Source organism: Salminus brasiliensis, chromosome 1 (genome assembly GCF_030463535.1).
Source record: "Salminus brasiliensis chromosome 1, fSalBra1.hap2, whole genome shotgun sequence".
Taxonomy (NCBI): Eukaryota; Metazoa; Chordata; class Actinopteri; order Characiformes; family Bryconidae; genus Salminus; species Salminus brasiliensis.
Genome location: NC_132878.1, coordinates 12,277,425 through 12,292,987, shown reverse-complemented (window position 1 = coordinate 12,292,987; position 15,563 = coordinate 12,277,425). Strand labels below are relative to the sequence as shown.

Sequence of the window (15,563 nt, the reverse complement as noted above, 5' to 3'; positions counted from 1 at the left end):
CTTTCTCAGTTCCTTTGGAGATGTCAGTGTTTATGAGGGAGCATCTGAACTACTGGTACAGTCTGAAGGCTTACTACTTGGCCAAGACCATGGCTGACATTCCATTCCAGGTATGGTGGCAGCATTAATGATGATAATGATTTATGATAATGTTTTAGATATTAATTTAGTAAGAGTAAAGATCAGATTTACAAAAGTAGGCATCAGTGTGTTAAGAAATCTATTTTAGACTTGCTTATCAAGTCTATTAGTCTGTGGCACCAGTGAAACTAGTAGTGAATATAATAAATATCTTGAAGATGTATAGGTCATACAATACTTTACATTATGTAAATGTTCTCACTAACCCTGGCCCAAATCCTAACCCAGGCCCTAATCCTGATCCTAACATTTAACCTAACCTAACCCTGTCCCTATTCTAACCTTGGCCCTAATCCTAGCTGTAATCTTAACATCCACTCAACCTAAACCAGACCCTAATCTTGACTCCAACCTTAACATTATATCAAACCCTAATTGTAACCCTCACCTTGACCCTAATTCTGACTCTACCTAAACCTCAACCCGAAATCTAACCCTGACCTCAATCCCAACTCTAGCCTTAACATCAACTCAGAATGTAATCATAACTTTCACACTGACCCTAATCCTAACTCTAACCTCATCTAAAACCTAACCCTAGCTCTGGCCCTAACTCTAACCCTAACCTTAACCTCACCTAAATCCTTACCCTAGTCCTGGCCCTAATTCTAACCCTAACCTTACCCCAGAATCTAACAGCTTGTTAAGCATGTTCAGATGGTGTGTGTTAGACCTGTTACATGTTTAATGAATTCTTATCTACTGCAGATATTATTGACGCAATTTATTATCATGACAATTTTCTGAATGTATTCTGATGCTACATCACTGATATGTTGTTGATAAGTTACTCAGTCTTTTGGATGTTTATTTCATTTAAAATAGTGTCTCTGTTTTGTTGTAAATTTCTCTCCTTTTACCATGTCATTTGTCTTTGTCTCTCTTTTACACTTAAACACACCCACACCCAGATCATATGTCCCATAATGTACTGTAGTATAGTATACTGGATGACAGAGCAGCCTCCGGAAGCAGGAAGGTATCTGCTGTTTATGGCGCTGTCTACCTCCACTGCCCTGGTGGCCCAGTCCCTGGGGCTTCTCATCGGAGCTGCTTCCACCTCACTGCAGGTATATTATCACATACATACACTACAATTCAAAGGCTTTAGAATCAAAAGTGTTTTAAAATGAATATAATATCCTAATTATGTGCAGCGTTCATAGATTTCAGATAATTAGCTGAAAAAAGTTTAGAAAACGTGTGAGTAAATGACTAAACAGCTGTAAATTACAGATTACAGACTAATTTATATAACATTAAGAATCAAGATAAAAGTCATATCTAGTAAAATAAATATCCAGCCTAAGTATTTTAAAAGAGGTGATTAAGTATTGGATAAAGATTCAAAAGCAAAAGTTGCACCCATTGTTGTCACAGATGTGCAAATGCTGTAATAAACACACACTTGTCTTGTCCCTGTGGAGAAGTATCGCCAATATAATAGGACTCTCTTGATCAGGTAAACATGTACCTGCCAGGCATGTCTTAGAGGGGTATAAAGCCCCCCAGCATTAAGCTGTGGAGCATTGGAACTGTGTTCTCTGGAATGATGGATGATGCTCCATCTTATACTTTTGGGATGAGTTGCGGAGTTGTGGATGAGGTGTGGTGGCGATTATTCAACATCCTGACCTCAATAACATTCTTATCACTGAATGCAATCAAATCCTCACAGCAATGCTCCAAACTAGAAAGCCTTACCTGGACAGTAGAGACAGTTACTCCAACAATAGCAGGATAAACTCTTTTTAATACCCTTGAATAATGGAAAAAACACGAATGGGCAGGTGTCCAGTTCATATTTAAACAGCAAGTGTGTGTTGTCATTTACTGAGGGCTTGTGAAAAGAATCAGAAGCTGTGCTCCCACTGGTTAAATTAAGTGTTGCTGTCCACTCATTGTGTCGTGTTAGTGCAATGTGCTGTTATCAACAAAAAAAAAAGAGATTGTAGCCAGTTAGCTTTCAGTCTTGTCCCCAATCACTTTTCCAGGTTTGCCTTTCTCTTAGCATTCAAAACATAAGCTTTAATTTACTTTCTGATGTGTGTTTAGCTTGGTTAGCTTAGTTTGGTTCAGCTGAGACGGTCCAGTTTGTTTTCAGGGGAGCAGATATTGGAGAGGATACGTGGTAAACGGCTAGCGTTATCTTTTAACCTACCACAGATCCCTGTTTGCTTCCCCCAGCTTTCACTTCACCTTGTACCAGTGCTCCCCTTCTTTGGACATTAGCAAAGCTGGAAAAGCATTGGAAAAGCTGTGGATCTGAGTCCTGGTTTATGAAGCAACCCATATTTACATAAGTAGCAGTGTCTGGACGTGATGAGCTGCTCTCTAGTATCAACAACACCATCATAGTTTCACCAGCTTAGACTAGGGCTTTTGCTAATATAACAAATATACTCAAAAAGTCAACACTTTTTATACAGTTCTGTGGTTCTGGTAAGCATACCTGTTCTGGGGTTTTGGAATTGCTCTGTTTTCCAGTCCTGTTTTGGTTATGCTTGATGTTCTTGTATCCTCTCCATAGGTGGCCACATTTGTAGGCCCAGTCACAGCCATTCCAGTCCTGCTGTTCTCTGGCTTCTTTGTCAACTTTGACACCATCCCCAAGTACCTGCAGTGGAGCTCCTATGTCTCCTACGTCAGGTCAGTAACACTATTAGGATTGGATTATTAAGTGCATGTAAACACACTCAATGTTACCCTTGGTCCCACAGGTATGGTTTTGAGGGTGTCATCCTGTCCATCTACGGTATGAACCGATCTGAGCTGGAGTGCCCAGGCATGGTGTGTAAGTTCCAGAAGCCTGAGGAGGTGCTGCAGCTGCTGGATGTGGAGGATGCAAAGCTCTATGTGGACTTCATGGTGCTGGGAGTCTTCTTCTTGGTCCTTCGGCTAGCCACCTATCTAGTGCTGCGCTACAAAGTTAAGTCGGAACGTTAGGGCTCAAGGTCATCTACCACACTCCTTTAAACTACCATAGCTACTTGTCTTATCTCACACAAACGCACACGCTCAAATTTACTTGCAGTTACTTTTGCTGTAGAGGCGACCCTGTGCAATGTTCACCTACTTCTCAAATCAATGCAAATGGACTTCATGTTGTTTTACATGTTGTTTTGAGTTCATTTTGAACAGATCAGAGAGCAATCTTTAGACGTAATAGGGTCAATAGCTGCCATTAGAGATCTGGGAATTTTTTTTATGCCTATTTAAGTTAATTATCACATTTTGTTTTCAGATGTACTCCATGCTGTTGTTGTATAGATGCATTGTAAAATGATGTCCAAAGTCTACTGTAGCTAAGAAGCATGATGGGTCTGAATGGAGCTGAAAACTGTCCAAACCGACAATCCCTCAATTGCTCTGTAAAGAATATAAGCATATGGACTGTCCTTATGTGAACAGCAGAAAGCACACAGAGCGAGTGCCTGTCAAGCAGCCAAAAGAAATAGGTCCCTCTAGCTCCATTCCACTCTGAACTCGTCTTTTGTTTCCGGTTGGCACCTTTGAAAGCCGGGGGAAACTAAGGACTCGCTGGGAATCTGACTTCAGGTTACACCCACAGAGCACCATACTGTCGTACTTCTAGATATCGTAGACTATGAGAAAACGTCTAACCAGCATATCTGCAGTTCCGTCTTTGTCCCTTCAACAACATATTCTTCCCAGTACACATCAAACATCTACATTACAAGCTACCACATAGAACTCGAAGACCACTTTTCTCACACTAACCTACGATATGGACACCTAACCAATCACCAGTTCATCTATGGTCACTCCTGGGCAAGGAATTTCTTGCTTGGCCTACATGTGATAAAAGAAACTGTACTTTTGATGTGAGCAACCTCAAACCTTTTCATCCAGTCTCGGACAAAATGGGAGGCAGGGTACTGGATGAACTCTTTTAGCTGAACAGCAACATCAGCAGCAACTATATCTGTGCTGTCACCTTGTACTTTTCGACTGCCACTCTTTGAAATCATCCAGGTTTTGGAGGATGTGAGGGCCAATGGGTGATCTTGTGCTTTTTTTTATGTTTTCCTTATGGATGGATCGCTTGGCGCCACCACATGATACCCTTTTCGTATGCAAAGCGAATCTTGCTGCCTACATGGACATGATGCTAAAGAGAGGAACGTGGACTTGGAATACTGTATAACAAAGTCTGGATATGACTTTTCTTTCATTCAGGATTCTGAAAAAAACAAGATGTCACTGGATCCTCTCCTCCTTAACCTTAACCTCCAATATTATCAGTATGTGCTGTCAGCTTTTATGACCCGTTCCCTAGTGTGTGAGAAAATGTATGTCCATGTGGAATTGGGACTTCTTCTGGGTCTGTGTCTCTTTGCTTCGTTTAAGACTGTTTCACCCTCCGCTCTCTTAAGTGGAGCTCATGCAATCAAGCCTGCATCATTTTTGCAGTCAACCGTCCTGCCCACCAAACAGTGGGGTGACCTAAACTGTCCCAAATGTCTGCTACTGGACATCTGAAATGCTGGATGGACAGCGTGTGCCTCCTTACTGGTGTGTTAATTGTATACTCTGTGATGGACGTTATTGCTTACTACGAGCACCTCCCTGTTCACCTAACTCTAACCGCTTTTACATGTTATGTCAGCCTCCTCAATACTGCAATGCAATGCGACTGTTTTACTTGATGATGGACTTGATGTTCCTCAGATAATGTTTTATGATTCCTGCCATGTGGTTATGTCTGCTCATATACTGAATTATAATAACCCAAGTATATACACGACAAAGGTAGATGTGCAATGCTGTACGCAGAAATGACCTTTTTTTCAGATTTGTTTGTATTTAGTTTTATTTTTATATGAATATGACGTGCAATGCTAGAAAGGGATGTGTCAATTAAACTCGCATGGTGATTGTGGAATCAACAACAACACAAAAAAAGATGTGCAGGAAATTCATGTTACCCATGAATTGCTGTAAGAGTATATACTACTTCAAGCTTTATTTTATTTCCTAACTAGATATTCTAGTTTTGGTCTGTTTTGCTTATATTTGCTTATATTTGCTTATCATAAACAGGCAAAAAAAACAATTTCCATAATTACATGTAATTACATCTGACACCTCCAACAAGAAGTCTAGATGGGAAAAAGAGAATAAAACACCTTCCTCATTTGTGGCTAGTTATAATATTGCTACAGTACATGCTAATATCAGGTTAATATAGAATAAAACATTACTGCTAGCACTACATTCAACTGGAATAACATTACTGCCAGCATTGCGTTCAATTAGGACCACTTTACCATTAGGCTAAATTGGTTTAATTGAAAGAATATAATACTGCTGCCATTGAGTTCAAATGGACTAACACATTATGGTTAGCCTTGTGTTTAACTGGATCAGCACATAACTGCTTATCTGCTAGTGTTGAGTTATACTGGACTAACGCATTACTGCTAGAATTGAGTTTAACTGGACTAACGCATTACTGCTAGAATTTAGTTTAACTGGACTAACGCATTACTGCTAGAATTTAGTTTAACTGGACTAACACATTACTGCTAGAATTAAGTTGGGCTGGACTAAAACATTACTGCTAGAATTGAGTTTAACTGGACTAACACATTACTGCTAGCATTGTGTTGGACTGGACTAACACATTACTGCTAGAATTGAGTTTAACTGGACTAACGCATTACTGCTAGAATTAAGTTGGACTGGACTAAAACATTACTGCTAGAATTGAGTTTAACTGGACTAACACATTACTGCTAGAATTAAGTTGGACTGGACTAAAACATTACTGCTAGAATTGAGTTTAACTGGACTAACACATTACTGCTAGAATTAAGTTGGACTGGACTAAAACATTAATGCTAGCATTGAGTTTAACTGGACTAACACATTACTGCTAGCATTGAGTTTAATTGGACTAACACATTACTGCTAGAATTGAGTTTAATTGGACTAACACATTACTGCTAGAATTAAGTTGGACTGGACTAAAACATTACTGCTAGAATTAAGTTGGATTGGACTAAAACATTACTGCTAGCAACTGAGTTGGACTGGACTAAAACATTACTGCTAGCAATTGAGTTGGACTGGACTAACACATTACTGCTAGAATTAAGTTGGACTGGACTAACACATTACTGCTAGAATTGAGTTTAACTGGACTAACACATTACTGCTAGAATTAAGTTGGACTGGACTAAAACATTAATGCTAGCATTGAGTTTAACTGGACTAACACATTACTGCTAGCATTGAGTTTAATTGGACTAACACATTACTGCTAGAATTAAGTTGGACTGGACTAAAACATTATTGCTAGAATTAAGTTGGATTGGACTAAAACATTACTGCTAGCAACTGAGTTGGACTGGACTAAAACATTACTGCTAGCAATTGAGTTGGACTGGACTAACACATTACTGCTAGAATTGAGTTTAACTGGACTAACGCATTACTGCTAGAATTAAGTTGGACTGGACTAAAACATTACTGCTAGAATTGAGTTTAACTGGACTAACACATTACTGCTAGAATTAAGTTGGACTGGACTAACACATTACTGTTAGAATTGAGTTTAACTGGACTAACACATTACTGCTAGAATTAAGTTGGACTGGACTAAAACATTACTGCTAGCAACTGAGTTGGACTGGACTAAAACATTACTGCTAGCAATTGAGTTGGACTGGACTAACACATTACTGCTAGAATTTAATTTAACTGGACTAACACATTACTGCTAGAATTGAGTTTAACTATACTAACACATTACTGCTAGAATTAAGTTGGACTGGACTAAAACATTACTGCTAGCAATTGAGTTTAACTGGACTAACACATCACTGCTAGCATTGAATTGGACTGGACTAAAACATTACTGCTAGCATTGAGTTGGACTGGACTAACAAATTACTGCTAGCAGTTGAGTTTAATTGGACTAACACATTACTGCTAGAATTGAGTTGGACTGGACTAATACATTACTGCTAGCAATTGAGTTTAACTGGACTAACACATTACTGCTATTGAATTTAACTGAACTAAGCAAATCTACCATTAAGAGTCTTGCCTGAGGGCTCTTAATGATATAGCGCAGTGTCCTCGCCCAGGTGAGGTGTTAAATCACAGTCTGTACGAAAGAAGGCAACAGTATTACCCACTACCATACCTGCTGTAAATCCAGCTTGGTGGTTGGTCTAAACTGGTATTAAATGATAATCTAGGTGAGTCTGGTTTAGTTGGTCTACCATTATAATCAACTTGATCAAGCTCGAACCACATTGGTCATGATGATCGACTAGTGAGGGCAACTGCAGCTCATATTAGCTGGTAAACCCACTACACCATCAAGCAAAAACATCCCCTATGCTGGTCAGCTGGCCGGGCTGTTTTTGTTTAGTAATCAGCAAAGTTAGTGCTTTCCACAGGTCCTACAGATCCCATGCTGTGTACATCTTTGTGTTTTCCTTCTTTAAAACACCTGATGAATTGAATTACGTGTGCTTTGTGAGAAAAAGTCCAAATTTATGTGCTGCAAAGGGGTCTCTAAAACCGGCACTGGGAAACCCTGGGAGCCAACTGTGGGTTCAAGAGAACTAGCAGTGAGTTTAATCAGACTTACACACACATTACAAATGACAGCTAGCATTGAGTTCAGGTGGACCAGCACATTTCTTCTAATGTTGCATTCAACAGGATCAGCGCACATTACTGTAAAGTCATGATTGCTCTTGTTGTAGAACAATCTCTGTCTGCTGCTGCCTCTCACACAGCTTTAAGGATCGTCTCTGAGGGCCATTGTGCAATAAATGAGTGAGGAAAGAGTTAAATGTATCCTAATGGATTCAGGGTAGAACAGAAAGTAATGCTTACTTAGAATCTGGATCACTCTTTGGGTGCCTGCAAAAGCAACCTGTGAAATCTCATCATTCAGTACTTGTCATGTTGGGGTACCTAGGGTGGTTACTGCTGTTAACTCACCTTTACCCTGTTCCCTATTCTGTGGTGTTATTGAGCAGGGCTGGAGTGCTAGAAAAGGTTAGTGGTCAGAAATGTAGTCTTGCACATAGGTTTAAAGAGACTGAGGGATGTGTTCTGTTTAATTGCTAGAGTAGAGAGTTGGGTAATACCTGTTTCTTATAGCAATAGTATTGTTCTGTGCCTAGCGCGTGTTCTATCTTCTCTTATTCTCCAATATCCATGGTATTTCCAATAGTTGTCAGCCATTTCCTAATGGCAACACTGTATTTCAGGCTCTGTAATGCCGTACTGTTTGTGACGTTAGCCATGTGTGCAGTACCATGAGACATGCCAGCACAGCAGTTTATTTCCCTCATCATCGGATGTCTCGATCGATGCATTATTAATGATGCATTTTTTCTCTCTTTGTTTGGTATTTCCCTGCAAAGATTCCACATCAGTGCTACTTCACTTCATTTGCAAATGCAGTGTGCATGCCTTAAAGATATACAACGTCTTGGACAAGTGTTTTTTTTTTTCAATTAGAAGAAGATACGCTGCTGAGCGCTGAATCAACCAAACTGCAGTTTGATTTGCAGTTTGATTTGTTGTGGTTAAGAGCTGTTTCGGGTTGCAGGGGCTTGTGCAGCCGATTGTTCAAAAGGGTGTTCACAGAAGACAGGAATTCTCACGTTTCTTTCCCAGTCGTTTGTCTTTGTTTTACTGGATTCCTTCTGTCTCATCAGAATTGCAAGATATGTGTACTGGACTCTGTTCAAACGATTATAATAAATGCATTTATATATTACCTACACCCGCATTTCTTTTCTATCACTTTCTGTATCATTTTCTGTTGTCTGTGAGCAGGGGGGTGACCGTATTTAGTTTTTTGAAGGACATTAAAAACACTGGGGGACACCGACATCCACTGTGATTACATTAATAGGCCTAAGTTGTAGAATCATAGCTTGTGTGTGTGTGAGGGTAGAAGGGACTTAAATGCCTTTAAAACATGCAACTACATTAACTTACTTATTTACCAAGACCAGTTAATAGCCTTAATAACAAATCTGACCAAATAATTTTATTTTTTATTTTCATGACAATAAAAAAAATAAATAAATAAGATAATAGTTAGATAATGTTTTTCAAGCCGTAAAAATGTGTACACTGTACACTGCATAGACAGTTATAGAAGCAAACAGTGACTTCCCATACATTTTGTGCAATTTAGACTTCCCAGCCAGATGCTGAAAAGAGGACATGTCCAGGAAAAAGAGGACATGTGGTCACCTAGTGAAGAGGCACGTTTACAGTAAATGCATTCGTTTGTCATGAAGCAAAAGGCTAACAAATAACAAGCTTACATACAACTCTGTCTAGGTGCATTAAAAGTATTAATGTTGGTCTATATATTGTTTTCTCTTCAAGGTTCCTCATTTTTAGTCATTTTCTAGTGTTTCTTGTCTTGTTTTATCAAGGATCAAGGATGTTCCTGCCTTGCTTACTTCTGAAACCCACTTTGTGAACTGACAGCTCACAATTGCATCCTGCCTTTAAGCCCTCTGCTTCATTACAGAAGGACACGCAAGCATTTTTTTTATGTCTGAACCCAGCTGGACCAATGCCATAAGCAATGAAAGACCTCCAGACATGTTTTTGTTGTTGTTTGAGACACCTAGTGGTGATTCATTATAACTATTTCCTACCAGCAGGTGCGGTTGGATCTAACAGATGACGTCAGCTTTGTTTTTCATTTTGTCACACTGTAAAAAATATTTGAGAAATAAATTATGATAATTATAATAATTTCATTCAGCTTAAATCTTTGAATTAAGTTTTGTCATTTCAACTAGACTTTATGGGTTGTCAGCCTTTCAACTCAGGTTGTTAAGTTAAATGAACTTGCCGCTGTCAGATATGTCTGTGTATGTACATAAAAGTGGATGCATCCTACATATTACTTAACTATTCTGAGTTAGGTGACTTTTGGGGTCATTGTGTAGATATTTGAGTTAAATCAGCTTAATAACTTGAGTTTAGACAGTTGCAACGTCCAACGCCACGTCCAATGCTAAGTGTGGATTAGAGGTGTATAAAGCACTGGTTCTCTGATTGTCCAACATTAGTACTTGACTCCACTCAATCAAACACTATTGGTAATATTTCATCATCTAGCATAAAGCTTTTCCAGAGAGGTAGAGGATGTTACTTCACTGTTAATCCCTTAAAAAGCCCATGGTGCCTAAAGTGTTATTACAAACTTCTATTATCAAAGAATAGCCCCATCAGTTTGTACAGAAGCCCCTGTAGTTACTGAATAATACACCTTAACCATAAAAGGTTCTTGAGGAACTTTTAGGGATTCTTCAATTTGAAACCTTAAGGTGCTTTGAGGAACCTTCAAGGAACCCTCAAAAATCCTTAACAGCTTCACAGGAGATTCCTTTTACGAGGCAGGCTAACTCCATATGAATGCTCTTCATTTCAGAAGACATAGAGCAAGTGTCCACAAACCTTTGGACACGTAGTTATATCAGTGTATCCTGTTATTATCCTGCCAGTAATTAACAATCATAGAGAAAGTTACCACATGCTAAGGCCACATGTAATCATACCACCCCACCAAACTGTTACACATCTCTGTATGCAGTTAAGAGTGTGTGTGTGTGTGTGTCAGCAGCTCACTCCTTTCTCATAAAACACACTCACACACCCCAACAGACTGACAGAGATTAACCATTAAATCAAGGTCTGTTGGTCTGAAAAGAGGAGGTGCCGTATGTCCGTCTGTCACTTCCTTTATGCACACACACTCATACTCCAGCCACCATGAGACTAACACACTCCACAGGTAACCTCTTTTTGTTTAATCAGTTCTTATGAGATGAATGATGTGAGGTGCTCTGATCGTTTCATATTTTTTTTATCTGTCCTTCGTTATTTCATGCTACATGACTATGTACTATTAATATTAATGATGATGTTCCTAAACATTTATGATGTTCTTAAAGATTAAATGATGGCTTATGTTCAGAACCTTGAGGGTGAAGAGTTAAGGACTTACATTTGTGTGTATTAATGGTATTGCACTGTGCCCAACATGGTCTCCGTAGGTGTTAGCTTGAGTTAAATATTGGGGGAGCACAAAAACTTGTGAACGTATGTCCTAATCAAATGACTGATAAATAATGTGGATGAGAGGTGTTAACATAAGAGCTAGAAATGTGTGGAAATATATTATGTTGATCATGTTAATTATGTATTTAGTTTAACAAATTCAATTGCAAGCACTCAGTGGAATAGGGATTTAGGGCAGTAGCTTTCAGTTCAGTCCTCAGAGACCCTAGACAAATCCAACCAAACTTTAAACACATACATTGGTCGCAATTAGAGCAAACATAAGGATTGGCTAGAGGATCAGTTTGAGAAACAGTGCTTAGGGGAATCAATTACATTATTTCAAAGAACCATATTTAGCATCTTAACTTTTGTCAACACGTGTCTGGAGTTTGGATGGCATATGTATTTGGAAGCTATTGTATTAGTTTAAATCTCCTGCAAAGTTATCATCCTATGAAACCTGTGTCTTTTTCACAACCCCTTATTAGCCCGTCTTCCCCATTTTAAGCTTTGTGGTTGAAGTAGATAGACTACTGAGCTGCTGAGCTAAGCTAGATCATGGTTACTGTAGCATAGTTTTCTGTTCACATGATCCTTTTCTTCTTAAATCCATAAATCAATAATATGTAGCATTTGTATCTTAAAAATATCCGCTTCAATCATGTTGATGCTCCACTGTCTGCAATAGTGAGAAAGAGCAAAAATACCAGTTACATCTTACATAATGCTGCTTTAAAGCAATGGTTTGATAGTTTTACTACAATGTACAAGACTAATGTAGCCATAAAGTAATAGAAGCTTATTCTTTATTAATTACACAATTTTGTCAGATCATTGTTTAAAAAATATTGGGTAGATGTTAAAAGTTGGGTTCTTCAAGGGACAATTTAAAGAACCATCTGATGAAAGGTTCCTTCACATTGGTGTAAAATGTCTATATGGAGCTTTTTATATAGAGGGATCTAGATATCACCAAAAAGGTTTCCCATGTTGTTCGCGAAAAAAGTCTGTTTGCTTAGAGTGTCACACATTTTTCATAACAACACGCTTGTTTGGTACTATTTAATGACCTGACATGGTTTGAGGCCACTCTGCGATGATCTAGGCATGCATTTTCTGTATGTGTTTCTTCCATTACTTACTTCCATGAGCATCGCAGTCAAAGCACATAAAGTGAGTAAATATTTGCCCAGGTTGAGGTGAAAACATGCTGTACAGGCAGGCTCTCATTGGCTTACTGGTGGCTAGGAATTCCTTGTAACTTTTGGAGACACAATGTTATGAATAAGGCCTTTGTTTTGGATGTCAGCGACTGTGCTTTATCAGTGAATCCATGTGATGATTGGCTGGTTGGCTCTCTAGTATCAGTTCTGACCTTCAAAGAGTGTTGTTGCAAGTAAGTATTTCTGTCATATCAAATCTAACCTCACAGTGAACTGAAAATAGCTATTTCACTGTATTTCACTGTTTTCTGAACCACTGGCACTCTCAGGTCTTAGACTCTCAGGTGTTAGACTCAGTTGTGAGTCAAAATTGTTCAAAGTGGTCATGGTAGGAATCAGACGTCAGTTTTATGATAGTTTAACTATTACTGGGTCTGAACTAGTACATTTTATATATATATATATATATATATATATAAGGTCTACCTATGATGTCAATTACAGGCCTCTGGGAGAACTTGCACAATTGGTGGCTGACTAAATACTTTTTCCCCACTGTATATATATATATATATATATATATATATATATATATATAGATAGATAGATAGATAGATACATGTAGGTCCTTAACAAGCAGCCTGTTGCTAGCACTGCGTCACAGAAATGTCTCCAACCACTCACTGCACAACCTGCAGTTCCTTCTCCAGCATAGATAGGCACAAAAATCTGTGGAATTCCCATGTCAAAAGTAAATACACAGCTCAATTTAAAATGTGTACCATATTCCCTTATTTCCCAAATAAAACCCTACTCTTTGCTTAGAAACCCTGTCTGAAAGTACAGTGTTGAGATTGTTAGATGTCGCCATGTGCAAATACAGGTCTGTATTAAGTTCTCAAAACGTGTATAAGACTGTTAGCCCTTTTTCAGAACAGCATTTGGTCAAAGAACAAAAAAAAATCGCTTCAAGTGAATAGAGTCTTACAAAACCTCACAGCTAGAATGTGGGAATTTCCATTTTTCAGGTTTAAATCAACTGGAATTTCATTTATTCATACTTACAAAGCACAATGCGTTTGGGGATGGAGACAGAGTGTACTGAGCTGCCTGGCACGGCTGAAGCCTGGCACGGCTGAAGACAAATACTGTTTTGATTATTTATGACATGTTAACTCCCCAGCATAGTTTGGGAGGCAGCTGTAGCTGGCAAGAGCTTGCTCCATGGGTCATCGGACAAAGAGGAAGTTCAAAGGCAGCTCATGGCTGTAGACTTGAAATGTATGTTTGCACAAGCTGACTGATTTAGGATCAGCGTATGCAAAAAAGTAGCTGTCATTTAGGCTGCATGTGTGAACACTGTCCAGTTGTTAGACGTGTCCCATGTTTGAATAATGTAAGTGCTAATGTCGTGGTCAGCCGAGTCCTGGGTGGCTCTCAACATTTTCCTGTTTCTTCTCACTTCTAAACGTCTGCTTTTCTGCAGGTGTGGAAAATCCAATGGAACTGAATAAGTAAGCCTGATTTATTATTAGTAGTCTGAAGAGTCTATCGTGGTTGTCATGCAAAAACCTTGTTTTTCACTTAATGTGAATCTGGCAGTTGTTCTTTACATTGTGTCAAAATTTTATGATGAACAGGCCAATAGAAATGCTTCTAAATATCTTGGAATGAGATGTTTTACTTTAACTTTAATTAAAAGTAAAGAAAGTTTTTTCCTTCTCCTGTAAATTTACCATTTTCAAGTTACAAGGTTTTTCAACACTGACAACATAGAAGTAGTTCAGATATCGATGTCTAACACTTTCTCCTGAAATCATGGGGGTTAGACTACTCTTCTGAACAATGGAACATCGCTGTCAAGATTTGACTGCATTCAGCCATGCGAGCATTTGAGAAGTCAAGTACTGATGTTAAATGATTAGTTCTGGCCACTTCAACTCATCCAAAGGAGTGCCATCATACCAGAGAATGCAGTTCCACTGCTCCAGAGTGCAGTTCTGGTGGATTATAGATGTATAGATTCACAAAACTCACAATCAAATTTCACTCAAACTTCAATTTCTGTTTTACATTATACATTCAACTTTACAAAAGTACAGTATTTTAAAATGATTTATGTTCTAAAAGCTTGTTCTAAATGTTCTAAATTTAACAGTTTTGGCAAGAGCTGAAATATTATCCCCAAACAAACACATCCACTACAAGTTAGCATGCAAGTCACAATAAAACAATAAAAACTTCCTATTCACACACGTAGATCAGCCATAACAATTAACCACTTGCCTAATATTGTATAGGTACCTCGCAGGCCATTAAAACAACAACATCCAACCTGTTGAGGCATGGACTACACAAGACCTCTGAAGGCATCCTGTGGTATCCGTCACCACAGCATTAGCTGCAGATTCTTTTAGTCCTTTGGAAGGTGTGGCCTCCATGGATGGGCCTTATTTGTCCAGCACATTCCTACAGATCGGCAGCCACATTTTTGTACATACTAACCACTGCATACCAGGAACAGCCCACATGACCTGCTGCCTAATATTCAGTAGGCCCCCCTTATGCTACCACAGAAGATTTGACCTTTCAAGGCATGGACTCCCCAAGATCTCTGAAGGCATCCTGTGGTATCTGTCACCAAGACCTGTAAGTTGTGAGATGGGGCCTCCATGGTGCCTTAATGAGCTTTAGGTGCCCCGGTTCACTGGTCTTTTCTTGAACCACTTTTGGCAGGTACTGACCACAAGACCTGCCTGATGTTTTGGAGATGCTCTGAGACAGTAATCTAGCCATCACAATTTGGCTCTTGTCAAAATGTGTCAGATTCTTACACTGAACTATTTTTACGTCTTGTAGCACATCACCTTCATGTTGACTTTCTGGCTAATATATCCACCCCTGGATAGATACCACTGTAGATATAGATAATCAATGTTATTCACTTCACCTGTATATCGTTATAGAACTCTACATAACCCTAAGACATTTGCAAAATAAGGACCATTAGTGCTGATGTTATAGGCAAGCCCTGTTTTCCAATAAAGACAGGATATTTTTGTCCTGTAAATGCACAAAAACAAACACAAACACACAGACACTCTCAGGCCTGCATACTTTAACTGACCGTTCAGCTTTGAACCCGAAGACTCCCTGCCTGTGTAAGAAGAC

At 38.9% G+C, this 15,563-nt stretch overlaps 2 protein-coding genes across 6 annotated transcripts in view; both read left to right on the top strand.

The window, feature by feature from the left end:
• Positions 1 to 8,903, top strand: part of abcg4a (ATP-binding cassette, sub-family G (WHITE), member 4a) — a 38,659-nt gene extending 29,756 nt beyond the window's left edge. The window contains exons 12-15 of the mRNA XM_072668552.1: positions 10 to 110; positions 1,053 to 1,211; positions 2,672 to 2,790; positions 2,862 to 8,903. Coding sequence (XP_072524653.1) covers positions 10 to 110; positions 1,053 to 1,211; positions 2,672 to 2,790; positions 2,862 to 3,087 — 605 coding nt within the window. The 3' untranslated portion in view covers positions 3,088 to 8,903. The remainder of the gene's footprint in view (positions 1 to 9; positions 111 to 1,052; positions 1,212 to 2,671; positions 2,791 to 2,861) is intronic.
• nherf4b (NHERF family PDZ scaffold protein 4b) overlaps positions 1 to 15,563 on the top strand; it is a 111,682-nt gene that overhangs the window by 82,181 nt on the left and 13,938 nt on the right. For 2 of the 5 annotated variants that reach the window (XR_011978297.1, XM_072668796.1), the window contains exons 1-2: positions 10,939 to 10,960; positions 13,879 to 13,906. Coding sequence is in view for 3 of the 5 variants with exons in the window: in XM_072668796.1 (XP_072524897.1) it covers positions 10,939 to 10,960; positions 13,879 to 13,906 (50 nt within the window). In the remaining 2 variants the exon portion in view is untranslated. Of the gene's footprint in view, positions 1 to 10,938; positions 10,961 to 13,876; positions 13,907 to 15,563 lie in introns of those variants that run through there. The other 3 variants (XM_072668879.1, XM_072668963.1, XM_072669047.1) reach the window with 3 other exon arrangements.